Source organism: Scomber scombrus, chromosome 19, assembly GCF_963691925.1.
Source record: "Scomber scombrus chromosome 19, fScoSco1.1, whole genome shotgun sequence".
Taxonomy (NCBI): Eukaryota; Metazoa; Chordata; class Actinopteri; order Scombriformes; family Scombridae; genus Scomber; species Scomber scombrus.
In genome coordinates, this window is record NC_084988.1 from 16,084,949 (window position 1) to 16,111,687 (window position 26,739).

General features: G+C 42.3%; 1 protein-coding gene across 2 annotated transcripts; it reads left to right on the top strand.

Annotated features, from left to right (window-relative positions):
- Positions 1-204: 204 nt before the first annotated feature.
- LOC134000991 (G patch domain-containing protein 2-like) lies at positions 205-22,028 on the top strand. Of its 2 annotated transcripts, XM_062440523.1 has the most exons (10): positions 205-244; positions 1,355-2,038; positions 7,081-7,142; positions 7,914-8,072; positions 8,377-8,456; positions 8,563-8,627; positions 8,748-8,787; positions 8,900-8,991; positions 12,929-13,017; positions 18,431-22,028. In XM_062440523.1, exons 2-10 carry the CDS (start codon positions 1,359-1,361, stop codon positions 18,604-18,606), a joined length of 1,443 nt encoding a protein of 480 aa, XP_062296507.1. In that variant the 5' UTR covers positions 205-244; positions 1,355-1,358; the 3' UTR covers positions 18,607-22,028. The 2 variants fall into 2 exon arrangements, 1 of the variants encoding a protein (XP_062296507.1); XR_009927453.1 differs by lacking the exons at positions 12,929-13,017; positions 18,431-22,028 and having other exon boundaries at positions 8,377-8,485.
- The last annotated feature ends 4,711 nt before the right edge of the window (positions 22,029-26,739 follow it).

Genomic DNA, 26,739 nt, shown 5'->3' on the forward strand with positions numbered 1-26,739 from the left:
ACATTGGTAATTGAAATAATGTTTTTGACTAGTAATTTATCAGCTTGTCGCAGGAATATAATGATGCTGAAATGTAAATGTGTTATGTGCATGATAGCACTAGCAGACTTATCTGCATGAGCATGACGTTGAAGTGGCTCAGTGAGGCGGAGGGATGGAGGGCTCTGATTGGCTGGACGGCGAGGGCGGAAGTGCGTCTGGTGTCCCAGCTGTGCTGAAAACAAAACAAGACAGGCTGCGACTGGTGAGTGCAGAAAACACAATGGACTCTCTGCCTATCATTACCGCTCATATCATTAAAGTAGCTGCTGTGGCTCGTATGTAGCACGGTGTTTCTTATGAAATGCTGTTTGACGGTGTATGTCGCTGATAGTTGACAGTAGAGAGAAGTGAGGCTGTCCTTGTGCTGAGCTCACGTGTGAGATGTTGTTATGTAACAGAGCAGAGAGCAGAGCATGCACACAGCTCAGCTCAGCTTGCCTCTGCTCTGATACTGTGTTGTGATGTCCTACAGCTGCACAAGTCGCTTTCTTTGCTGCCCTAAAGACGCTGTGAGTGTTTGGTGGCTGCTGATGATGTGCAGACGTTCAAACAAGCAGCCAATTTTTAATAACGTTGCAATCAAACAAGGGGAGCGAGACAGTTTCGTAGTGTGGATGGTCCTCCAAAATTTGACGCTGCTAGACTTCAAATAACAATCACCAAGCTCAAAAGACAGAAAGCTAGAGTCAATCAACTTTGATATTTCTTGGTGATCATTGTGTAGTTTGTGCAGGCTACAGTACTTTGACTCACGTCTACAGAGCAGTGGTTCTCAAAGTGGGGTCACGACGATCATGGTCATGGTCATCATGCACTTTCTGTATCCTAATTAAACATCTAAAAGCAAAAATCTTGTTTGATGTGGGTCTATGGTGTAATTAATGTCAGTTTTGGGGTCCTTGACGTAAAAAAGTTTGAGAACCACTGCGACAGAGGACCGGCCAAATATAGCTGGAGGTGATTTCAGATCACAATACAGAGATTCTTGCTAGATTGGACAATTTTGTACCAGTGTTCAACAGTTATGCAGACAGAGGTCCCAGGTAGAAGAGCAGAAATAAACACGATTGACCCAGTTCTAAAGGGTACCAGGTGACATAAGTAATTGTATAAAAATGATGAGGCAGAATCTGGTGAGCTGCATCTTTAAACATGTCTGTTATTGTCATTGTTTTGTCAACGTACAGATTAATGGACTAATCTGCTTTGCTTATAGCTGTTGCAATATTTTTTTGATGCACCATCGTCCATAATGTTTCACTGTTTGTCTTCATGTCACTCAAGTTTCCTCTGTTGTGTCTTTGGTTTCCAGCATCATGATGGATGAGCTGGTGCAGGACCTGGTGTCTGCACTGGAGCAGACCTCAGAGCAGAGTAAACTGGGGGAGCTGTGGGAGGAAATGGTTCTGAGTCCACTGCACCAGCGCAGGCAGATCCGCCGACGCAGAGGCCGCAAGCGCCATCATCGCGATTCCTCCCTCTACCCGCTGGAGCACAGACGCTGCTGGATTGAGGCCTCAGAGTCCAGCTTGGACGAGGCTTCTAAAAACTACAGGGGGAGCACTCGCTCAGCCTTCACAGCCTCTGTGGCCAACTGCAGTGACTCTGACGATATGACCGCAAACAACCAGTGGCACTCCCTCATGAGAGGAGGCCCGGCCAGGACTAGGCAGCCCTCCTGGCCGGAGTCTGACTCCTTCACTGAGAATAATCCGGGGCGGCCACTCAGGAGGCGGAAGAAGGTCAAACGTATGACCTCAGACGTCACGGTCAGGTTACAGCAGAAGTTAAAGGTTTCTGGTGTGGATGGAAAACAGAGGCACAGGCCGTCTAGGATGCAGCATCTTTCAGGGTCCAAGAATAGGTCTGGTGGTTGGGGGGGAGCAGACAGGCAGACTGAAGGAGCCAGGCTGATGGGAAAGGAGCGCTGGAAGAGGAAGATCACACTGGAGGCCAAGGAACACAGAGATGGTGCAGATGAGAACATGTCTGAGGGGTAATGTTATGTTCACAGAAAGATATTTGCACCTTGAAAATAGCATTTTTTTCCCTCCTTTTTTTGTTTGAATCAAACCTATCCTTTCATTCATTACATTACTGTTTCACAGTTAGGCCTTTAGACAAAGATCCAGTCAACATCTCACATTTATTTAGGGCTCTATTAAAAGTTTTAGGTCCACTGTTTGTAAAAAATTAAGCAACTCCAGATTTCAAAATTTACAGTTTTGCAACAAGCCAAATGTTAACCCTGTCATTGTTTAAAGAGTCAAGATTAAAATCATTCTGAAAGATGTGCTCAAAACTCTAAAAGCCCCTTTTACCCTTTAAATTGAAAGTTACTAAGGCAGTTAAACCCATAATATAAAAGTCATGAGCATAACTACTATCAGACTGAAGCAATTAAACAAGGCGACATTTAAGATGATCTATACTGCCTGTCTTCATCTAGCCAGTTGTCAATATTCAGTGTCCTCAACTAAACCAAAAAAATGTATCACAATCAGGCCACTCCACTTTAAAGTATTGAGTTGACATTAAAAATGAATGATATAGTCTCTTCATCCTCATCTCCTATAGCTGGTATGATCACCAGGGAGGGATCTTTGATAGTTATGCCTCCGGGCATCTGCCAGCTCATTATTTCCTTTCGAGAAATATTGTCACAAATAAACACGTGACTTGGTGTGGTATTGATTTGTTTTGAAATGAATTCCTGTCTTGGGCTGGGTAATTAAAGCTGTGCCTGTCCCAGTATCCCAGAGTGCACCCTCTTGTGTGCATTTTATTTAGGAAAACTAAATGTGGCGGTAACTGGCAGCAGAGAGAGAGGTACGTTGTTGTACAGTGTTATAAAATGATAATCTGGACAATTATAAACTGCCACCTTGTCCTAGTGAGTGTTTTCTGGTATAAAGGGCTGCATCTAATAATTATTTACAGTGTTTCTAGATTGCTCAATTAATCATTTAGTCTTTTAAATGCCAGCATTTTCCTGAGTTAAATTTAAAGTCTTCACGTCTTGATTTATCCAACTAACAGTCCAAGACCCAAATATATTCACAACACATAGCAAATTTATTTGTATAGCTTTTTATAACTTTTAACAATACAGCGGTTCAATTGAAAAGAGCTTTACATAAGTAATACAGTGATATAAAACAGTGAAAAGCTTCAAATCTATACATATGAGAAACTGAAATCAGTAAATGTTGGCATTTCTGCTTGAAAAAAGGGGCTTTATTAATCATTAAAATAGTTCCCATTTAATTTTCTGACAATTTACTTACTAACTGTTTCAGTTACACTGGAACATATCATCATTAGAGAATAATATTAAGCCTTTTTGTGGAACAAAACTTTTAAGGGTGATAATACTTGTGAAGCATTGAGTGTTTATTTTTCAGAATGTACAAATTGTGTTTTGGCCATTAATACCTCACATGATCCTCGTGTATAATGAGATGATGGATAAGCAAATATGTTGCTGGTCAGATGTGTTTCTTTATAAAATTGCCTAATGCTAAAACAGTAACACAATTTTTTACGCATGTCCCTGTGCTCCTGCACAATGCATTTCCTTTGATGAGCACATTATATGTTGATCATGTAACAAAAGAAAAAGTGAGACAGAGACATTTGTGGTAACCGGTAATGGGACAGACAGAAGGCTTTACATCTTCTGGTTTAATTTGTGCTGACCTCCCTAGCCCCTAAACGGTACTTGTTTTCTTACTTTATGGAAAAATCAATAGCCGTCGTGACAGAAAACAGCTCCGGAGAAGAAATAAATGGGAACAGCATGGCACGCTGTCAATCATTTCTCACTTACACAACGCCAACGCTCTTGATTGCTGCTTAGTAGACTGCCACAGTGTACTGAGGGCTGAACAATCTAATGGTTAAGCCCTGGCGGAGGCAAAGGATATGAAAAAACGGCAGTAGTGATGAGTGGTTGACAGTGGTACAACAGCAGTATTTATAATCCGAGAGTGTACGGTCCACTTGATGTCAGGCACAGATGCCATTGTGAAAATGTCTTTTGAAGCACTCAGATTTCTTTAGTCCCCGTTCATTCCATTAACCTTTTTCATATGGAGTGTCTGGTCTCTTAAAACGTGCCTCTCCTCAAGGTCACTCTTCTTATGTGCATACTGAGCAGAGCTTTGCCTTCAGCCACCCAAGTGCAAGCAGAGCAGATGTTGGCAGCTCCAGTTGGAGTCCACAACCTTGATTAGGCCTGGCCCAGTCTGCTGGCATTGAGGCCACCTGGCACCTAGGCTGGCCCAGCAAGCAGGCCTCACCTGTGGGTAGACGGCATCCTGGGCTTAGCCTCCGTCTCCTGCTGTGTGCTGTTACCAGTGATGTTGACTTCCGACCCCACCACTGTAGAAAAACAACGCCATTGTGCTTGCTTTTCTCAGCCTTATCGTGCTGTAATTCATATTTTGAAAACTCTACGAGGAGTTTTTGGGAAAGCTGTGCGCCATTTGCTGAAGTTAATTTTCATAAATCTCTGAGACTAATCCAATTACTGCAGCTCAGGGAGGGTGGGATAACCTTATAATCAGACACCCATGGAAGAGGGCATGGATTTGGGTTGGAGCGGCTTGTTTGAAGAGCCCACAGATCCATTGTTATCAGCGCTTTGCCCCCCTCCGTCTCTGCCTCTTCTTTATTCCTCTGCAGAATGAGCCCGGGCTCAATAAATGGCGGCTAGCCTGTAATCTCTGTGCAAACTGGTCTGCCTCTCCCAGGAGCTGAGGATTATATCCTAATGATTAGTGCTCATCTGGATACTGTGTTTTGCTTCACCTCTTTGGCTTGTGTAGAAACAATAGGACCATGGGGGGAGTTAAGTTCAGCACCAGAACACTGAAATGCAGTTTTTGTTTTTGCCCTTGCCTTTGTCTCACCATGGACATATGGTGTTTTATCTAATTAAGACTTATTTGTTTTTATGGAACCTAATCCGCAATAGAATATCTTATTTTTGAACTGGGGGGGAAGTGCTGTTGTGCACAAGGCTGTGCTTGCTGCAGTCGGTGTGGTCTAAGCAAACACTGGAATGATGTCCTTCGACGTCTGTGTGTGTGACATCGACCAAGTTTGTCAGCTTTTCTTGCCAAAGGTCACTGCCAAAGAAAGAAGAGGTGTTTCTGTAGGTCTCGAGAAAAATGGGTGTCTCAATTATTCATGGCATTAATTAGGCAGTACTTAATGGAAACGGTCTCACATTGGCCCTGCACTGCTCCAATCAACATCACATTACACCTTTAATACGGATAAATACTTAATGGGTGTCTCTAATTAATTGTTTATACTTGTGATTCTTTTTCAAACTTTGCACAAAATCCCTCCAATAAGAAGCAAACACATTTTTCAACAAGTAAATGGAGGACGACACTGTTCTGCTGGAAACAGTTAAAAGTCAGCATCTCATCTTAAAAAAAAGCACTGCTGGTGCAACACCAAACTCTTCCACCTTTCAAAGGCGGAAAGGTTGTCGATCGAAGCATGAAACCAAAATATCTGTAATTTCTTATTGTAGAGCTTGTATCCTCTACTGTTGATGGAACCGTGTGTGCTCCAGATGCCAGCCGATGTGTCCAGAAGTGGGGTGCAGCTGAGCAGAGGCCTGGGGAATCAGTCTGGAGAGTGAGGGCTGAAGGGATGGGATGGGGGTGGAGGGTGGAGGGAACGGTCCAGGAATGCTCTGTTAAGCCAGACATCTTCCAGATTCCCCGGAGAGGCCTGCTCCCTCTCACATCTGCTTCTTGTGGATGCAAAGGGAGATGATGCAGGACCATCTGGACAGGAAGACGTACAGGCTGGATGGACGTTTCTCTGATCCTCCCGTCACTGGCAGGCGTCTGCAATATGGCAAAGCACTGTATCAGCGCATATCTGACCCTCCAGCCTATGGTGTGAGCAAGGTCAGAGATGACAAGCAGGAAGCAAAATGCAAGGCAATGAGTGTCAGGATCCCTCTCTTTCATAAAGTAGTTTGAATGGCAGTTCATTTTATTTAGAATATGAGCCTGTCATTAATAAATATACTGTTATTGGTAACAAATGTGAAAAGACCAATATTTAAAGACATCCGTAATCTCCCTGCCCCTCACCCATTTGTTCCTGCCTAAGATGTATATTTCAAAATAGGAAATATATATATATATAGAGAGAGAGATATCTTAATTTCTTAAGTAAGCAAAGGCAGCTGTGTGACAACTCTGTTTACTTTTATTAAGAAAAACCCTTTCTTGGTTCTTGTTCCTTCCTATCCTCTAACCCCCCCTGAATCCCCCTCCATGACCTTGGAGTGTCTGGAGGTCCCAATCCAAGTTGGCTGAGGTGTGAAATACACAGAGATGTGGTCTGGGGTAGCAGAGGGGAGGACAGAGGGTGTGCTGGGAATGTACCGGGGTTGCCTGGGGGTGTGGAGAGGAGAAGCAACGTAGCAGTGTAGGCAGTGTGCAGTCACAGCCCACACAGCAGATGTTGGCCAGTTGTTGTGTGTGGAAGCAGAACGTCTGTGGGTCGCTCTGTGTGTGGGGCACACCCAGAGGGAGGGGCGGGCAGGGGGAATGTGTTTCGCTCTCCTGTCATCCTCCACAACGCAGGCCAGATTAGATTGGAGCTGACAGCGGAGGATATTCAATTAGATTGTGCATGTCACTCAGTGGCTTCGATCAGAGTCTCTCCTCATGCTTTTGTGTTTGCTATCCCAACAAGGGAGAACACAGCACGCTCTGTCTTTTTGTGTCATTTCCATTTATGTCGACCTCTAGCTCCGGACTTCTTCATTATTTTTATTAGTGAATGTTACATGTGAAATATTGACATTACAGGGGCATGTACATTTTTTATTCACATTGTTCACTTTTCAGATGCTATAACATTGTCTGACCTAAGAACCCATAAGGTTTGAGATTACAAATCAGAACAGCCTTCTCCATCCCTAAAATGTCATTGATATTAAAGAAACAGTTCAGCAGCAATAATTCACCTGATATTTTTTTTTTACTCTTTTCTTTGCAGTGAAACCAGCAGTACATGCAGCAGTGATCCTGGCCTTTTCACCAATGATGAGGGGAGGCAAGGTATTTAAAAACAAATACTTTTACTGAGCAGCAGCTTCATCACTTTCTGCAATTAAAAGTAGTAAGCAGTTGATTTGATTTTCAGTATCTGCACCTAACAGAAGAACCATTTTTACTTGTGTAAAATAAGAGGATGGGAGTTGTCACATTTGGACATTACTCCGCTAAACTCTGAGGGAATGCTGGGGCTACAGAGGGAGGTTTGGATACAATGGACTGGTTGCTGGGCACCCAGGCGACTCTAATAAGACGTTGTCATGTCGTGTTAATGAGCGCTGAAGCCTTTGCTAATCTCATTAGCCGTGGTGGGGCCAGACGGCCTCTGATTTAACAGTTGTCACTACACCTTGACTGTGAGAGGCATGGTTCCTGCGTGCGCTTTGCTGACTGACAGGTCTGAGAAGGGGCTCACTGTCTAGGGACTATACTGGTGTTGTCTATTAGGGTGTCGTTAAAGGAATTATTCAGCCTAAAATGAAAAGCCACTCTTGCGGTTATATCTCAGCCTTTTACCATCTCAAATGCATAGATATAATGTTAATCAGATGTCTCCAAATTGCTCGTGTAGCATTATACAAATGTTTTGTAGCCATTTAATTATTTAACTCCCATCTCCGACATTATTCTGGTAAACTTTTAGTGTTTTTGGTTGCAGCACAATTGCACAATCTTAAATGTAACATATTTAGAAAAGCATGTTTGAAACTGAATTCGCTGGTTGCAGCTGTGACATGCTCACCAATGCAACATCTTTCCTGTCCTTGTGTGTAGGTGATGACGAGCAGAGTGACTGGTTCTTTGAGGGGGACTGTGGAGTCGGGTCAGGTGTGGCCAGCCTGCTACCCAGCTGGGATTCAGACAATCAGCTCTCCCTCGAGGATAACCGCCCATCTCCTACCTTCCTGCAACCTGCACGGCCCTCACAGAGAGGTTGTGGCTTATGATTTAGTGTTTTTGACACAGTCTTATCAACAGTGGGCTTGGAGAGACTAGTACTTGCTTTTTTTTATCTTGTGGGAAGGACTACTGCAATGACCCTTTTCTCTGGTCTTTCTTACAAGAGTGTTCAAATCGCTTCTGCCAGATGTTTGACTTTCTGCATAAAATTTGCTACAGTATATACTTTGAATAAAGTTTTTCTTTTGATTTTCCTATGTATTTTGTAAGCAATAATAATCTTTTCTCACCATGTTTCAGCACAGGAAGATAAATGTCATATTTTGTACTGTTGCAGGGTATCATTCGCGTCTTAAACGCCTGCCTGGCACCGCTGCCTGCTGCATCAGGAAGGATAGGAGGAGGCCTCCCAGCAAGGTTAAAGCAAACTGGCACCTTCCTCTTCAGTAAGACTTACAATTACTGAAAACCAGTTTTTATGTTATTTGTTTCTCACTGTGAATCTTTGATTTGTGTTTTACAGGGCAACCGCATGCCAGTGTTCGTAGAGAGGCTGAGACACTTTTCTCAAGATCCTTACCAGAGAGAGTAAGATATACTCTTTCAAACTCTTTTCTTGCAAAACTCATTTATCTTTGTGGTATTAGGTGCACCTGTCTCCATCATTATTTTAAATCCAGTGATTTTTCTTTGATCATCCCCTTTTAGCTTTTGGCTGCCTCCTGTTGGAAAACGAGACCGAAGCCAAGTATGTCACATTAAACATATTTTCCAAACTTTATGATCCTTTTTGGCCCCAGTTTTTTAAAACTATACATGTAAGTCTCTAATCTAAATGTTATTGATACTTCAATTTTCAGTTGAACCCTCTGTGCGCATTACCCGTGTGTCCCATTGACATGGTGTCAGAGAGCCCCCGTCTCAGATGTTCCTCCTCAGTCTGCAGAAACAGGTAGTTGATGCCACGTTAAATAACGCAACCTCTCAAGGGCCTATCGGACACACAATTCAGCCTTTGCCATTAAAGCTCAATATATTGATGGACAAGTCTATGGCTAACTCACTTAAAAGAATCAGAGAGCATAGGTCACTGTTAACTAGAGTAATCCATGTTAAGATGATGTCTCAGTGACATGAGTGTGTTTGTGTGTGGGCGGGTACATTCAGTTGGTGGTGGTTGACTATTCTCTATCAAAATGAGATTAAGCTGCAAAGGAGGGAAAAACACACCTGAGTTCAAGCCAAAGTCATTTAAATCTTTAAGTTATACTTGATATGCATACATACCGAATATTATAAATGCATGTCCATTCAATCTTGGCTTAAAGTCTGAGCTGAATTGACAAAAGACAGCTGCAAAAGTAACACTTGGATGCAGCAGCACTTCAGTTCAATAGTTTTCAAGGTCAGTTCAAATAGAGAAATATGATGTGTGGACGTAGTTGTAATGCAGATTTAAATCCTGGCATTTCTGGGACTGCAAAAAAAAACAGTTGAAAAAACAGTTTATCCAAAAGATGTTTGTCAAAGCATCTCATGGCTCCCAGTCATCCCTGCAACTGTTGGATCTGCGTGGGGGACTGTTGAGAAGCCAAGCAGCCCCCTTGGCCTCAAGACTGTGGGACTCCTCATTGTATTGTTCCCACTCTGCCTATTTATGGTGCATTCTTAATTTTTGTTTCACACACACTCACTTTTTTCACCCTCTCTTGGGTTATTTCACAGAGCGCTCCGGCACTCCTTGATGAGGGGCAAAAACACGACTGCTATGAAAAGCCCCCGACTTCTTAGGGCTTTCTTTTCTAAACTGGCCCTTTCTTCTCCACCTGAAAGGTTCCTTCAGATTCCAGTTTGAGGCATTGTGAATACTAATTTCTCTCTATTAAAAAGCCCTCATATCCATGCCATGCTCTCATTTGAATGGCGGACTCAGGGGAGACCTCTTAATTCCTTTATAGTGGGATTCAAGACCCTTCACTTCAAAAAGTATAAATCATACTCCCAAATGAACGAGGGAGAGAGGGGGGATTGACGAGAGGGGCTTCTGATGTGTCCCGTTGGACGGCACGAGCTGAATCTATCTCCCCAAGCTGCTCAAATCCACTCTCCTGTGAGATGGCTCCTCTGTCCTTGTGACCCAGCTCCGCACACACGGCACCCGTTTACTTCCTTTCACTTCATCCGAAACTCGCACACAAACATGACAACAATTCTTTCACTGCATGACAATGATGAGCAATACTTTAATTGCTGATGCCTGCTTTTAACAAACTTTAAACTGTCTTCTCTTGATTTAACTTCCCTCTATTTTCATTTTTTTTGAACATCTTATGATCGATTTCTAGCCCCGAGCTCCCATACATCTGACTTTTCTTTGTTTTCAAACACCCTTGAGAGAAAAGTGTTTTCTCTCTGGGCAGAGCGTGAGCATTAATCTTGTACTGCGGCCAGGTTGAAATGATACTGTATTAATAAAAGCTGTCATCTCCCGTTTGGAGCGAGTTGACGCCGACAATCAGATATTTGATGTTAAGTGATAAAGGCTGTATGAGGTTGCATGCTGTTTATCCTGGTCTCGGAGTGTGATTGGGTGCGATGCTTTGTGGGATTTGGCCGTAATGCTCGGGGCTGGTGGCCATGTTAAAATGCATAACCGCCTCCCACCTGAGCGAGGCAGCAGCAGCTTTTATCTATTGACTTATTTATTTCTAAATGACACTTGCGCTGTGAGATAAATCATAGTCTTACGCCACTCCCTTACCAGTTTTCATTTTAATTGTGAGATCTTGGTGTCAGCAGTTAGTATATTGGTGTGAGTGGCCTATTGATTATTGATTTGGAGCTATTGATTATGTTCCCTGGAGACCCTAATCCTTTCTGATTCATTTGAATACCTCTATTAATCTTGAGATCCTGCTCACACCTGCAGCGCCATGTACCCTAATGAAAATAGATAGCCATTTTGTAACTGCACCACCTCACTCCTCTTTTGATTTATTATTTTTAATTGATATATTTGCTTTTGGATGTGGGCGCCAAAATTACAATTGACCCTGTGTCAGTGCTGTTTCACTCTGTACCCTAAGGGACCACACTGCATTTAAAAGTGTCTCATATGACCTGAAAAAATCTATCTTGGAGACTTTTTCTTCAGTGTCCTTGTGTCTTTGATAAGATTTAGTTGTTGTTTGCCATTTTCATTACATATTGCTTGTTTTTCCTTCGTTCATTGCGTCTAAGTCAATCTCTGTTTTCTCATCACAGTTTCTGTATATTTAGGGACTAAGCAACTGGCCAACATCTGTCATGCTGATAAAGTAACAGATGTTAAATAATAAAAACAGTGTTGTGCATTTTTTACCAGTTCTTTCAGGTTTACACCGAGCCATGTAACATGCTTATAAAAAGCCTTTGGGTTCCGCTCTGAGATGAATAGCAGTGTTTTGACTTGGTTAATGAGCCAGCTGATGGTATTCTCATGTTTGATTAGCATTGTGCTGAGTGTCTCAGTGAGCTCCCGGCGGCCCTGGAGCAGCTCTGCCTCTCAGCTCTCAGCAGCAGGGGAGGGCCCTCACCTCCCTCCAGGCTGCAGGGGCCCCGGAGTCCCTCGACCTAGGTGTAATGAGGGGAGAGATGGAGGGATGGACCTCCACACATTAAGACCAAATGCATCAGGGTATTACTTTTAATACCGCAGGCGTGCCTCGTGAAATAATGCGACAACGTTTAAACGGGGATCGATTTTGGAATTAAAAAGTTAGTTTGCAAAGATTTACTGTGAGGAGTTCAATGCCTGAGCTCTTTATCAGGGGCGCAAATGGCTGGTTATGTGCTGTCCGACAGAGGTACGATTGAGGGATCGATAGGCTCGTGATTTACTAACTGGAGTACAGGTAATCAATAAGTATAAAAGTAAATGAAATATGCATTACTGGGATTTTATTAGAGAGGGGTAGCAGGGAGAGAATAACGGTCAGGCCATTTATTTTTATATCTATTGATTATACAACATAGAGACTTCGCTCAAAGCGTGCCCCGCACAGCTCTCGACACCCCGTGCCTGCACACCCGTCATGTGATTTATGGGTGTTGAGGTCATGGAACATGCTGCCAGTTAAAAGGCTGCCCTGACGGGGCCTTTTTGTAGCATGTGCATGTTAGGGTTGTGAGCTTTCTGTAGCCTTCAGTCCTCGATGAGTCGAGCTGGTTAACAAGGAGCTCGCCTCCGCGTGCTCCTCTGTTGTTTTGCAGTCTGTCATTAATTCCATTTTTACAAGTCATGTTTATTGGCATTTTTAAACAGCACACCATATTGTTCTTTAAATTCTCTCTAGGATGCAGTGTAGTTGCATACAAGAAAAAGCTTTAACGCAGCATTACAGCTTGAATATTTTGCTCTACTGGAGGTTCCTCACACACTCCTGCTCCTGTCCCCCTCCTCCTGTGCACAAACATACACACTGCACCTATCTAATCACCTCCCACCCCCCTCACCAGTGATGGAACGGACCTTGACTTTACATCTCTGAAGTCAGGGCTATTAAGCTGGTGGGGGGGCTTTTCCTATTTCAGAGCTCCTGACATATGACACAGGAGGCATAGAGCAGGTGTAATTTGTTTATGTGATCTCTGCAATGACTCAGCCACACACACCTCAGCACCTCTCCTCATTGAATATTCTCTCTGGTGAAAACACAGATTAATGAAGAAAAATTAATATTCACCTTACTGACACTTAATGTAAACTGCAGTGTTTGCAGCCGTGTGGCGCTCGCATTTATCGATTTCTTTTTTTTTTCTTTTTTTACAAGAGTGTGTGTGTATTGTGAGTGGGAGCTGCATAATCATATTTGTGAGTAACATTTGCTCTCTGTTTATGTGTCCCCCAGGCAGACTAATGTCACTCCGGGACTGTTATGCACAGGAGACATCGGGAGGAGGAGGAGGAAAACAGAAGCTTTGTCTGTCACAACATCAGGTAACATACCAATGAATCCCTGGCCCCTGGCATTATTACTGGAGGTGTTACATTTTTACATATGAACCTGCTGATATACAAAGTTTACATTTCTCTAAGGAAGAGTTAAATGTAACATTCAGGAGGTGTTTGGCTTTGAGGTTTTAGATTTGCAATTACAGAAAAAATTACAAAATTCTTACTATTTTCTTCTGAGTTAACAGCACAGTAAAGTTTAAGTCTTAGTATCTGCGTTAGATTTAAAGCTTTCCATGTACAGCTGAAGAAGAGAAGTGTGATGTGGAGTTCACCCTATTGGAGGAGGCACTGAGCAGCAGGCGTTGTGTGTGTTTGAACCAATGGAGCTGCCTTTTTTCATTAGACTGATGGCTCAGGGCCTTGTGTCTTTGCTGGATTGAAATCTGAATTGGTTTGTCCACCTTTTCTTCTGCGTCCCCTCTCCATGCTCCACTCCTGCAGCTGCTGTTTGTCATTTAAATAACAAATGCTGGTGGTTCGCTGATTTAGTGAGGGGTACAGGTCTCGGATGTGTATTAATAATGCCGCACAGTGCACTGTACCAGGGTCCATCATTCATTTGGATAAAAGAGGTGGAATTTAAAAACAGCCAATGCTTTATTTGGATACAGATTGCATCCATTTATTTCACTGAGTGATGGAACGGCCGGCAACTCTGTCCTTCACCTCCTCAGCGCTGAAGCGCTTCCCATAAAAGTAAAAAAGGATTCACCCCTGCCCCTTAAGGACCCCTCATATTAAACATGCAGGACTAGGGGCATACCTCCATTTCTCATCAGTTTACAGACTCACAGTCTGTGATAAAAGATGTAAGAGGGGGAGATTTGTTAAAACTCTTAACATTTTAAACAAACATGAAAACTGATTCATTCTTCTTTTGTTTTAATTAACAGAGTAATATGTGTAAAAAAAAAAAAAAAGAGCAAACAGTTATGGCAATGATCACAGTACATTATTAAAATAAATACAGAATATTGTGTAAGTGTTTTACTATATATATAGATACTACAATGTACTATTAAAGGTTTTACTGTGTATGTTATGGAGTGAATGACCAGAAGAAGTTTCCTAAATTGCATAGAGGGAGTGTTCCTGATTGGCTCATCCCCCTTCAGCCCTGTTCAGAGTGTTTTCCTGGTTCTTGAGTCTAGTGCCCCCTGTCCACTGTGATTTATCATGCATCCCATGTCATCCAATGTCAGTGTCTGCAGTTGCAACTGCTCTGTATAAATCTTTACTTTGGCAGCCTGCTGCGCCGTGTCTCTTCTCAGTAATCTCGCCACCGCCAGGAGATGCACATTCACTCTGACAAGCTCTCACACTCGGTGTGTGTACAAATTTTGGTTTGTTGCCATTCTGATACAAATGTGGACAGAGACAGGAATCACAGTCAGTGAGTTGTGGACTGGAGTTGTTTCCTGGTAAACATCTTGTTTGCATGGAAAGATTGTTGACTGCATTTAGTAGAATCTCTGTGTTGCTCTCACTGAACACGACAGCCAAGTCTTTGTTTGAGTTGGCCAGAGGAAGTGGATTGTTGTATGTGTTAGTGGTTGATTTGAAACTCTGTAATCAGGAGTGAAAATGGTCTGTGGCTGGAGGTGCCATCCCGGGCTCCATGGGGAATTACTGAGGCGGTACCCAGCTGTTGCTTTGTCTTCTTTCTTTACCCTTTTAGCACTTCCACAGCAGTGCTGAAGCTGGTTGTGGGAAAAAAAAACACACACATAACAACTTATCAAGCCAGGTATCTGTTTGGATTAGATGACTACTCCATTTCTCAGCCTTAAATTGTTCATTTTCTACTTTTCTCACCACTATCAATCCTGCAATCCAACTCAATCCAACAACTCCTTACAAAATATAGAACAACATTTGCCAGCTTTCTGCTACATCTTACTTGGTCGTATTAAAACTCAGATATCATTTATTTGTTTATCGCTTAAGATGAATTCAGTGTTGACTGTAGTTTGTACAATGACAAATGTCAATATTTGTATTCTGGAAAATATCACCATGGTGCCCAGTGACCAAAATGACAGTGAACATACTCTACACACTGCACATTTTGTGGAGAATTATTTGTGCAGCAGAGATAAACCAGTAAGTGTAAAGATCCTGATGGATTTTAATAGCCTTGGCTGGTCTCACATGCAGACTAATTAATTATTGCAATGTTACTCCTCCCCTGCTGTCTCCTGTAATGCCCTTCATCTTTATCTCTGTAAAGGAATGATGGTAATAAACCCAAACGTGAACTTATTCAGTATGCTAAATTTTGGGAAGAGTTACGGCGGTTGGATTGAAATCCGTTTAGACTTTGATTGTTATTGAATGTTATCTCTGTGTGTTGGAAAGTACCACATGTGGGTGCCCATGTTGAGGCCAGCCCCTCGGTCAGCCCCGCTGCCTCTCCTTTCCTCTCTGTCTTCATGTGTCTCCTTGCCTGAGCAAGACGGCTGCGTGACAGATCACCTGCGTCGGAGGCCCGCCGTGTTCCTGCCCGGCGGTCCGGCCCCCTCTCATTAATGCCCAGGCTGGTGCGAGGGCCGTATGGCAGCACAAGACAAATAACGCTACCACTCAGCCATCACTTCTGCTGACAGAAATGCAGCCCACCGCACTATTTCGCCCTCTCCGGCTCCACTCCGCACCCTGCTCGCGTCCTTCAAAAAAAAAAAAAAAAAAAAAAATCCCCATCTCCTCCATCTCCACCTGCACCTGCCTGCGCTGCTCCACCAAACTTCCATGGTGGTTTTTGCTGTTGCTGGAGGCTGAGCTCAACACTGAAACCCACACAAGTTGACATACTTCAACCATTGTAATTGTTTTCCTTTTTGGCTTGTTTTTCATTTAGACAGATTTTTGTTTTTAACATATCAGCCTGTCAGGTGTGGTGCTCTTAGCTTGCTTGTGTGCAAACCTTCTCACCAGGGGGTCTGATTTGAATGTCCTATTTTTTCAATTGCGGAAATGGTGGTGTGTATATGTGTGTATGTGTATGTGTGTGTGTGTGCATGAGTGAGAGAGAAGGAGAGAGAGGGAGGGAGAGAGGGAAACACAAAGGCTAATTATTAAAGAGCTATTCAGCCCTGTTCATTTAAGTGTGGGAATCAGCAAGCCCATTACTGTCAATGTGTAATTAGCTGATTAATAAACAGGGGGATGGGGAGTGCTCCAGGAAGGCCTGTAATGATTGTTTTTAGAGAGCATCACATGAGAGCTTATTAAGATGGTAAGATGGTTCCATTCAACCTCCCATTATCACCCACAATAAATGCATGTACTGTAATTCCCACATTGACAGAAAACCTTTTCGTTATAATGTCTTCATTGACCTTGATGTAAAACTTGTTGAGTGCAGGTTTAGGTATTCAGAAAAAATGAAACCGTCTTTTATTTAAGCAGCTGATTATTCACTTTAATCGTTTTTTTATTCTCTTGAAGCCACAATAATATGCAGAGACACTGCCATTTTAGTGTTTAGAGTTCTTTTATGTGAATGCTACTGTATATGTTCTTTATCGACCTACATACACTGAATGGTGTACATTTACTTAAGTACTCAATTTCCTGCCACTTTATACTTCTACTGCACTACATTTTAGAGGGAAATACTGCACTTTTACTCCATTATAGTTATTTGACAGCTACAGTTACTAGTTACCTTTCAGGTTAAGATTCTACATTAAAAAACATATGATAATCTTATAAAATTCAGAATACTGTTAAAGATGAAACCTGTTTAGTTTGTGATCCTTTAAATAAAAGCTGGTTGAGGTGCCTTCTCACATTTCAGATGTCAGATGTGTTAATAGAAAAAGCAAATATTAGAGAAAAACTAAATAGTGAATGTAAATTGTTTTTTTTTCCATTCCTACAAGATAAATCATCTGAAGACCCCTCTGATTTATCTCGTGGTTGTTTGAAGGGCCTTGACCCCTTGGTTGGGAACTGAAGGACTATACTACTGAATTATATATAAAGTAGATAAAACCAACACAATGATGCTACATACAACAATTTCATAATGTAATATATAAGTATATATAATCTGAAGTACTTCTGCTTTTGAAACTTTAAGTATATTTTGTTTCATAAGACACACATCTGTACTTATACTGAATTTTTAATGCAGGTCTTTTGCTTGTAATAGAGTATTTTCTACATTGTTGTTTTAGTACTTTAATGTAAATAAAAAATGTAGCATTTCTTCCAACATGTTAAATGTGAGCCAGCCACTAGCTGGAATAATGTGACTTTTCTTTAACTAGTGTGGCCTTAATTTAGATTGTAATATTCAAAATGTTTATGCAAATGTCTGTTTTCTTAATTATAATTTAAAAAAGTGCATCTACAGCTTATCCTGAAAATAACCTTGACCCAGGACTGGAGCTAGTATCTGCTATGCCCTGTGCGTGTTAACACACTCACAGACTAATGTTCCCAGCCATTTGTGTGTATCTGTCAAATATGAAAACCCCTGTATTTTGATCCAGGGCTTTGACTATGTTTAACCCAAGTGTTTTGTTGAACCTCAGCAATGGTTAGTCATCATTCCCTCAAGAAATATTAATCAATTATCTTGCCCGCCGGATCAGTTTGGGGAAGAAGTCATCTGGAAAGAGGCACAAGCAGATATAATGGGAACGAGCAAAAGCACATGCCAGCGAATGCTGTAATGCCTAATCCTTTGAGACAGCCCAGAGCCACAATGTCACTTCTAGTTCCCTTGTCCTCTGCTCTGGGACTGCTTCACAAATGTCTTGTGTGACCGCCGCTAACTTTTTTTTTGGGGTGGGGGGGATCAGGAAAGATTTATTTATCAACGTGAAGTAGAAAAGCAGGAAAGCATGTTAGTGAACACAATTGTTTTAGAGTTCCTCTGTCTTCTGAGAAAATTGGCCCCAGTTCTCTTTTAGATATTTCCCCTCACTCCCAGAGACAACAAGCTTTAAAGGTGAGCAAGATCAAGAGAAAGAGGATCGTTAAAAAGGAAGGTAGTCAGTGAAATGTGAACGTGTGATGAATGGAGTTAAAAACATACAGCTTCTTACACAGCATAACTGGAGGGGGGAAGTTAAGCCATAAGAGCAGCACAGATTGGCCTTTTAATAACCATGTCCACAAGTCATATGAGGCCAAATTGGATTTGGCTCACTTGACCAAAACCTCATTAATACTTAACCTATTAGAAGAGGATTGCTTCAAAGTTTTATTTCAATATATCTAAAACCAGGGAGCGATCTAAGAGCCGTGGACTAAATTTATTTTTTCAGTCTGCCCATTGAAACAGTCTAGGAAAATGTGATTTGTGTGTGTATCTTTTTCTGTTTGTTCTCTTTGTTGTGTTACATGGACAGAATATGATATGTGCTTTCTCTTTTTTCTACAGCCAACAACCCATTTCATAAGGATCACCAGAAAGAAGAGGCACAGGGAGCCAGTAACACCTCAACCCTAGAGGCTGTGGTGGCCTCAGGGGCATTGAATGCAGCAGGTTCACAGTCTCCTACTTCTGTGAAGCCTGAGAGTTTATCTTTCTCCCAGGGGGACCATGAGGACACCTGAACGAAGGATAAGCACGCCTGAGCCTGGAAGAACATAACAAAGGGAAAGCCTGAAAATATCAGCGCTAAAAGTCTTGCTGCACAAACTTTATGACAAAAAAAAAAACACAAAGCACTTCATTACTCCTCAAATCAGCATGTTACTGCTAGATCCAGTCTTTGTAGGTAGTATATTAAGCATGACAAATGTTAATGCAATCAAGCCTTGTTAAACCCTCCGCCATCTCCTCAAATAAGAAGGTGGTTTCAAGAGGCTCCTTGTTTGACTCAAGACTCTGCAGCTCCTTCTGTTTTTACACACAGTCTCCAGGCCACCTGCTACCACACAATCTAACAATTATGTCCACTCTAGTAGCACAGCGTTTGTCAGCAGGAACACTGAGAGAGGATGGTCAGTCGAGGCTGGGTGGCCGATGGGGGGGGGGGGGGGGGGGTGTCAGGGGGTTGCTCTGCTTTACGCCAGCCAACAATGGACGTGCAGCAGTGTGTACAGTCGCTAGCTCAGAAACAGGAGAGCATCAGAATGTTTAGCTACCACATGCTGCTACAAGGTTCAGAGAGGCGACCACCGGTAGAGAGCCACACAAAGTACAGGCCTCCTATTAGCATGTATTTGAAAAGCTACAGTTTTTACAAGGGTGCTCATTAGCACAACACAGAGGGAGGGCCGCCTCTGTTCTCTTCAGCTTACCTTCCATATTCAAATTTACCCAAACGTATTTAAGTTCAAGGCCAGCCGCAAACCTCTTTGAACACTGTTTTTCCAGCAGTGGTAGGTGAGTTGCTCCTGGAACTGTGCAGAGAGCGAACGAGAGCCAGCAGAGAGGAGTTGGAGAAGCTCTTGGAGACAGGAGAGGAGAGTCGTACATTGTATTTTCACCTACCCTTGGGGTATACATTTCCCCAGCTCCCTCTGCATCAGATGCATTATAAGATCAATGGCAGCATACAGTTAAATCAGACACAGCTGTTCTCACCAAACTGGTAAACAAGCACTATTTTCAGAAAAATGTATTTTTATGTGGGAGTCAAGTGATGTATTCTGCTTGACCTGAACCATGTGGGTAATAGCTGTTGTAGTCTTTAAAAACTTAAACCTATACTCCTGCTCATGTTCAAATCTTGAAAGGGTATTTGACAGTGAAATGTAGACTTTAATTTAGACAACAGAGTAATTTTTTCCCCCAGAAAAAAATTATCTGAAATCCTCCCAGCAGCAAAAAGAACAGACATGCACTTTGTGTAATGACTACAAGATACCTTTTTAGTGAAATGAACTGGATTATCAGCCACATATCGCATGTCTTTGCAGACACTTTAAAGCCTTATTTAAGAGAATAGTCGCATTTAGTAGAATGAGATTTGCCAATTAACGTGAGTTATATGTCTGCAATAATCCGTCTGAGAAGGCTTTATGTGATCATGTTGGCCAGGGATGACATTTATAAATGCTGTGTGTGCACACTCGTCTAAATGGATGCCTCACACAAGACATCCTGCCACAGGAATCAGTCAAAGTGTTGAGGCTGAGACACCACCCGCCCACCCCCTTCCACTGCTTCTGCTGCTGCAGCTTGACCAGGGAGTCCAGCTACCAATGGAGTCTTTCTGGGTAACGCCGTGCCAGGAATACACCCCTGATTGAGAACTGAGAATAGTACAAATTGAGGTTCGTAATTAGAAAAAAGAAGCTTCTGATAAATACCTTGATGGCTGCTTCAAGACATATGTCCCTGAACACGCTGACAGGTATTGACTGTGTAGTGTTTTAAGGAGAGCTTCTGGCCGTTGCCTTATCCGTCAGTCTGTGTTTTGGTGCCAAGGAATTGACAATAGGGGAAGATGCATCAGTTCACATATGGTGTCATTAGTATCAGGAGGGGAATACCTCACATGCCTCCATGGTAATTAGCAGTCACCATAATGACATCTTAGCCAGACCGTATGCCCCAAAATGAATTTCCAATGGCCAGGAAGTGGGGGAATGGCTTCCGTGCAGCCAGTCAATTGCCCTGTTACAGTTAAGGAATTCAGCAGGCTGGTACCACTCATATTTCATCCCAGGTAAAGATTACCTGTCAGGCCCATGGGAGATGTATTGATCTGTTTTCCTTTTTCTGCCAGCAATCACCTGACAAAGGCACCTAGGAGGCGAGTGAATGAGTGATGCCTGGTCTGTCTGCTCCACCGTGGTGGCTCCTAGTGTCCACTGATGGGTGGAGGGGGGTGATGAGGAAGAGGTGAGATAATGCAGTCATAAACTCTGTTTGAACCTCCTCTGTATGCATGCAGGGCAGCCTCTTTGTCCCCCGGGTCACAGGTCAGCGGGGAATTTGCTTTTTTTGGGCTCCTTTCTTGTCAGCTGCGTTTGTTCTGCTGTGTAGTGTGTAGTGATTATAGAAACACATTCAAAAGAAGCCCTCTGGTTCCTGCTGACAAATGCATGTTGTGAGTCACGGTAGTTCAACTCACTTTGGATTTCAGAAGTGATCTGGTTTGATGTGGGCACCCCTCCCACAACGAAATCCAGCCTTGTGTGGTCTCAGGGTTTCCTGCAACTGTCAGAATGGTGATACTGCACTAGCAATGATCAATAACTTTTACATTATCTCATTTTTTCTTGGCAGCTAAACATATTTATATATTTGCCTTGTTCATTGAAATGTTGATGTTATCCATCAAGCCATGCGTTTAAAGTGATTGCACTGTTTAAAATGTGTAGTATTTATGATGTGATGCATAATTATAGGTCCATTAATTGAGGATTTAGGTCTGAGGACATTAAATTCAATTTCATGATAGATAGTACGGTAGATATGTCTCTAATTTTTTTATTATCGTATTTTTTAATTTCATGTACAAGGATTTAAATATATCTCCCTGATATCAGGGCTCTTAGGCAGCTATCCACATTTGATACGTAGTACAAATAGCATCTTATCTCATGGGCTGTTATCTTTATATTTAATAGTAGTGAAGGCATGCCTAATTGCTTTGCAAATGATCTAAAGAGGATCACTCCTCGCTTAGAAAACCTGCACAGTGTCACTAGATGTTAGTGAGACACTTCAATTACAATGGTAAAACTTAATCAAACCTGCTGTGCAGCGTTTATGCAGTTCTGTTTTTCTTGATCATATGTTCTTGATCAAAATAACTGTCAGTATGAGGTGGACATGTTTGATTAGACTATTCCAGATAAGAAGCTGTTTTAAGAAACTGTTGTAGGTCTGTTAAAAATGCCATTTGTGTGTCTTCAAAAGGATTTTGGGAATTTTTAAAGAGGATGTATGTCTTGCCTATATGTCATATGTATGATAATAATCATTCTTGTATGTCATGAGTATTTATAGAAAAATGTGCAGTATCTATTTATTCCAAATACTGAATTTGTGTGCAATAAATGAGTTTTGGTGATCTTGATTTTGTTATATGTGTTTACTGACTTGTAAAACCCTTTTACTTAAAGATTTGTTAGGGTATTTTGCCTTTTTTTTGTTTTGTATTACATTTTAGAAAGACAAATCATAAACCAAAGTATTGAACAAACTGAAATTTTAACCAGATGACCCTGAATAAAAAATTAAGGCATTATGAAAGTTATTACAGTCACAGTCTTGAGGGACATGAATGTATGGACCCAAGTCTATGGCTATATATGAAATACTCGTCTTGATTGACCTCATAGTAGCACAAAGAAAGGCTCACCCAAGAGGGTAGTTCTGGCAGACTATAGATACACTGTAATCATTGTAAGTTCTTTGGTACAATTAAGGTCTATTGTATAGAAATCTATGGGGAAAAGACTACTCCTCACTTGATTTATGACCTCAGTAAACACTTTATTAATGAGTTTATTATTCACAAGTTTCAAGTGTTCTTCAATACAGCACAATGTTCATTTTGTACATTAGGTCCCATTTCACATAAATTTGACGATAAAGCAGAGTATGTTTTAGAGCTTGGCTACATTGTGATTAACGAGTCTGTACCGCGGCAACAACGTTGGTTAGGTAAATATGGCGTAACCCCGGATTCAGAGAATAGCTATTGTTACTTCAGTGTATTTTGAGTTCATGAAAGTTAATTATAACATTCCGGTCACTTAAAAAGTCTTGTTCAGCGTTTGGTTGTACTAAAAACCCTCCAAGGAGTCAAATGTTCAGTTTTTCGGGTAAGTTAATTTTGGTTTAATGGTCTTTCCCTAACGAAAATTAGCATTAGCATTAGCATTATCACAGAATCATCGACTGTAAAATGCACTGTGCTAGCATTTAGCATTCCGCCCTCTCGTCCAGATGTGGTCACCTCTCGTCACTTCTGGCTCTAAGATGGAGACCATTACAATGCCAAACCTGAGGTTTCATAATGCAAGTTTCTATCAATCAATCAATAGTTGTTGAGATACTTAAGTCTGGTTAAATATTTGGGACTGACTGACAAAATGCCGCCCCAGCATGGCTAAAAAATGAAATAGGTATACAAACATTATCTGCTTCCAGTTTGCTATTCTGCATTTTCATACCTAAAAACCTTGATCATTTGGACTTATTTGGACAAAACAAGCTATTTTAAGACAGTGCTCCTGGACCATGTGATGGCATTTTTCACCACTGTGTAGACTGAACAATTAATTGAATAATCAAGAAATAATCAACAGAGCAACTGATAACGAAACTAATAGTTAGCTTTGGCTCTATACATTTCAGAATGCATTTACACCAGCCGCACAAGATTTGACAGTGGTCCCGTTGAATACAAATGGCTGCAGTGGGGTTGAGAGAAAATACTCCTTCAACCAGTGGAGATTATCAGTAGATCCCCCACTGTTAATCTTGCTGCTGCGAATGCTGAAGACGGTGGTAGTCACTTGCCATAGAGTCAGAGCAATTCTCTCCGCTCACCGGTGGTCCACGGTTACAAATCACATCATCAGCTGTCTGAGCACCCACAGCCACCTCTTCTCTACCAGACTGATGGTGAAATGGAGGAAAAATCAATGGCTTCCTCTCGTCAGAAAGAGCAAGCTCTGTCATGTTTGGGAGTTGGATGTTACCCTCTCTCACTCTCTCTCCACTATGGGAAATTGAAAGCCGGGTTTGAACAAACTGACAGACGTGAAAGGACTGGACTCCAAGTCGATATAATGACCGTTTTCACTCTGATACTTCAGTCATGAGGTATCCGTGTTGCCTTTTAAAAACACTCCTAAACCACTGGAGAAGATCACAGTCATCAAGTTGTGTTGGTTGAGTTTCTAGTGAATAATAGTTAGTCTTTAAACTGACTTGTAAGACCCTGTGTAGGTGACCCTGTGAATAACAGCAGTCAGTTTTCTTACTAGTCATCCCCTCAGGAGTCCCCCTACATCACTTCATCGTTATCACCACTATGACACACTGCAACTGTGAAGCAAGGTTTCCATCCACTGCTTGCTGTGAAATGAGCAAGCATCACTGAGCTTTTTCATTCAGACACATATTCCCCCGCCTAATGGGAAATTCAAATATCACATATCAGCTGAATGCAATATTCACTTAGTGAGAGATAACACTCCACTTAATGTGTCTCATGTATCAGGTTCAGAATAGGCACGGCTCAATCTCGTACAGCATAACTGGATCCTGACACCAGACCTGCCTGTGAAACTTGGTGTATAAATTGTGTCTGAAGCTTGTGTGCAGCCTGTTCATTCACTCTTTGCTTTATTGTTGCGCAAGTTGGCCCGCTTGTGTATTTGAAGGAGAGCAGATTCCAGGGCATCTGTGCCTGCGCTGCTGCTTCTCCTGTGTCTTACACCAGCACCATCCCTTTTCATTTCTGCTGGCATTCTAATCAGAGCGTTACGAGCTTCAGCGGGTGAAGTACGCAGAAAGTTGTGTTTCCTGACAGCCAATAAAAACCTCATAATCTCCCTGATTCAAGTGGCCCATTTAAAAAAAAATACTAACTAGTGCTATCACTCAGGCCACCCCCTTCCCTTTTTCTTTAATGCCCTTTTTTATTTAATATATAGCCCATGAAAAATGAGAGACTCCTGCTTCGCCGTGTAGATATTTTGTTGCTGATGATGCGAGACGAATTTCCATCACAGCTTTGTTTCCAGCGGGTGAGCGGATAATCTTTTACAGCGCAGGGAGGGAGGGCACCACTCCCATCAATCTCCAGGGCTTATAGCCGCCGCATGGTTGTCTTACCTGACCAGAACGCCTGCACAGCACCACGCTGACAGCCCACTCTGGGTCAGGAGCAACCAGAGGATGTGGCCGTGCTGGGAGTGCACTTATGGGCCAGGCCCAGGAGAACCAAAACCCTCTTTAACCTGCACAACAGTGCTTCACGTCCGTTCCATTATTCCTGTCATTGTTATTATGTCATTTTTCTAACAAGGCGGTCACATCTGAGAGAGCAGCATTGCTTTCCTGCTGACAGCCCCGTGAAACTATGTTTGCAGCGTGGGCCTCAGCTGTTCCTAATGTCGACACAAAGCTGCTCCAGAGGTTTCACCCCTCTGTGCTTCTCAGCCATGTGCACTGTGTGTTGTAAAGAAAAGGTCTCACTTTTAGTTGTGGCATCCTGCCCAGGCAGCCTCTTGAGAGGGGCCCCCGGTGGCCCCATGCTGGTGTAGTGGCTGGCAGACGTGCAGCATGCTACTCTCCACACCCCGCTGCCCTGGCAATCGCCTGCTGCACAGCTCCTCCCGTGGAGACGGTGCCGCTCTGATTGACAATAATGGGAAGTGGCAGAATCGATGGGAGACAAGGGAGGGATGCGTGTGAAATTCTCCCGGAGCTTCTAGTCACAGACCAGAGGCTCTGGCACCGCTCACCTGTCATCCCTGCAGCACCAGGATTAGGGCCTGTGACAGCAGGAGTAGCCTGAGAGAAAGATGCTGTGGTCGTCACCGCCACTGACAGCCTGGAAATGGTGCCTCTCCTGCACATTTAAACTACACATATGTCTTGTTACCTGGCTGGACCCAAAAACCACAGTGCTCCATGAGATTTCTCTGTGAGCATTATATTGTGTATGACTGGCTAACATACCGATGAGAAAAATCATTCTTCTCAAATTGAGACAAGATAAAATTATCCATCACAAGAACATGAGATAAAAAATATCCTGAAAGAAGTGGATGGCTCGCCCTCTAATAAGCCATTTAAGAGAGTGCTTTCAAAAAGTATCTGATTTCAAGGATTAAAATAGCTGTTCACCTTGTGCTTGGGCATTAGATGAGTGTGTGCGTGTGTGTGTGTGTGCGTAAGTGTGTGTGCGTGCGTTGCAGCAGCGGATGGAGGGCAGGTGTCGTGACAGAAGGGGCACTCCATTCTCTAATTGATCGGCAAAAGATGCACATGAAGAAGACGTTAAAGCAAAATGAAGTCATAACAGTGGATTGAGACATTTATTAAGTCAGACGAAAGGCCCTCAGAAACGTTGAGATTGTTTATTGATTTTTGTGTTTTGGCTGGCTGCGCAGGAGTAATCGCTTGTGCTGCTGCCACGGAGGCTATGGGGCTCGGGTGCAGCCAAATGTTCAGATGGAGGCGCTGACTTCCTCCTAAAGGAGGCAACTTTAACCAGCAGAACACAGCGCCTTCATTATGGCAGCACTTGTTCCACCATTTATATGTGGGTCTCGACGTTATACGCTGTCAGTCAGTCAGTTCAGTAGAGAATACCGACCATTTTTATATGTTGTGAAATGATTCATAGCAGATATATGTTCCTTTATTAATTCTGAGTGTACTGTAGTGTTACCACAGATATGTGTCCTGTTTATTTATACAAACCAGATGCAATAAAGTGTGCATGTCTTTTTGTATCCTAAAACACTAGCTGTATATATTGCAATATTTATTACAATATTCAAAGCAATAAAATATGTATCGCAGTTACTTATTTATTGTCCATTTATTTGTCATTATCCATTATCCATAGTTGTTAATTCATCCCAATTATAGGACATTATCTTTTAATCAAGATGTGTAATGCAAAATGTAAAAAACACACAAGCACAAAGTATTTTTTCAAATGCTGATTAGTATTAAATCAGCGCAAAAATGATTAGACGAAGTAGATCAATAGAAAAGTTATCAACAATTTAGATCATTAATCACACAAACATGTCAAA

Coding starts and splice junctions, on each gene's coding strand:
- LOC134000991 (XM_062440523.1), top strand. CDS start 1,359: ATGATGGATGAGCTGGTGCAGGACCTGGTGTCTGCACTGGAGCAGACC. Junction 8,073..8,376: donor TGCACGGCCCTCACAGAGAG/GTTGTGGCTTAT, acceptor GTACTGTTGCAG/GGTATCATTCGCGTCTTAAA. Junction 8,788..8,899: donor GAAAACGAGACCGAAGCCAA/GTATGTCACATT, acceptor TTCAATTTTCAG/TTGAACCCTCTGTGCGCATT.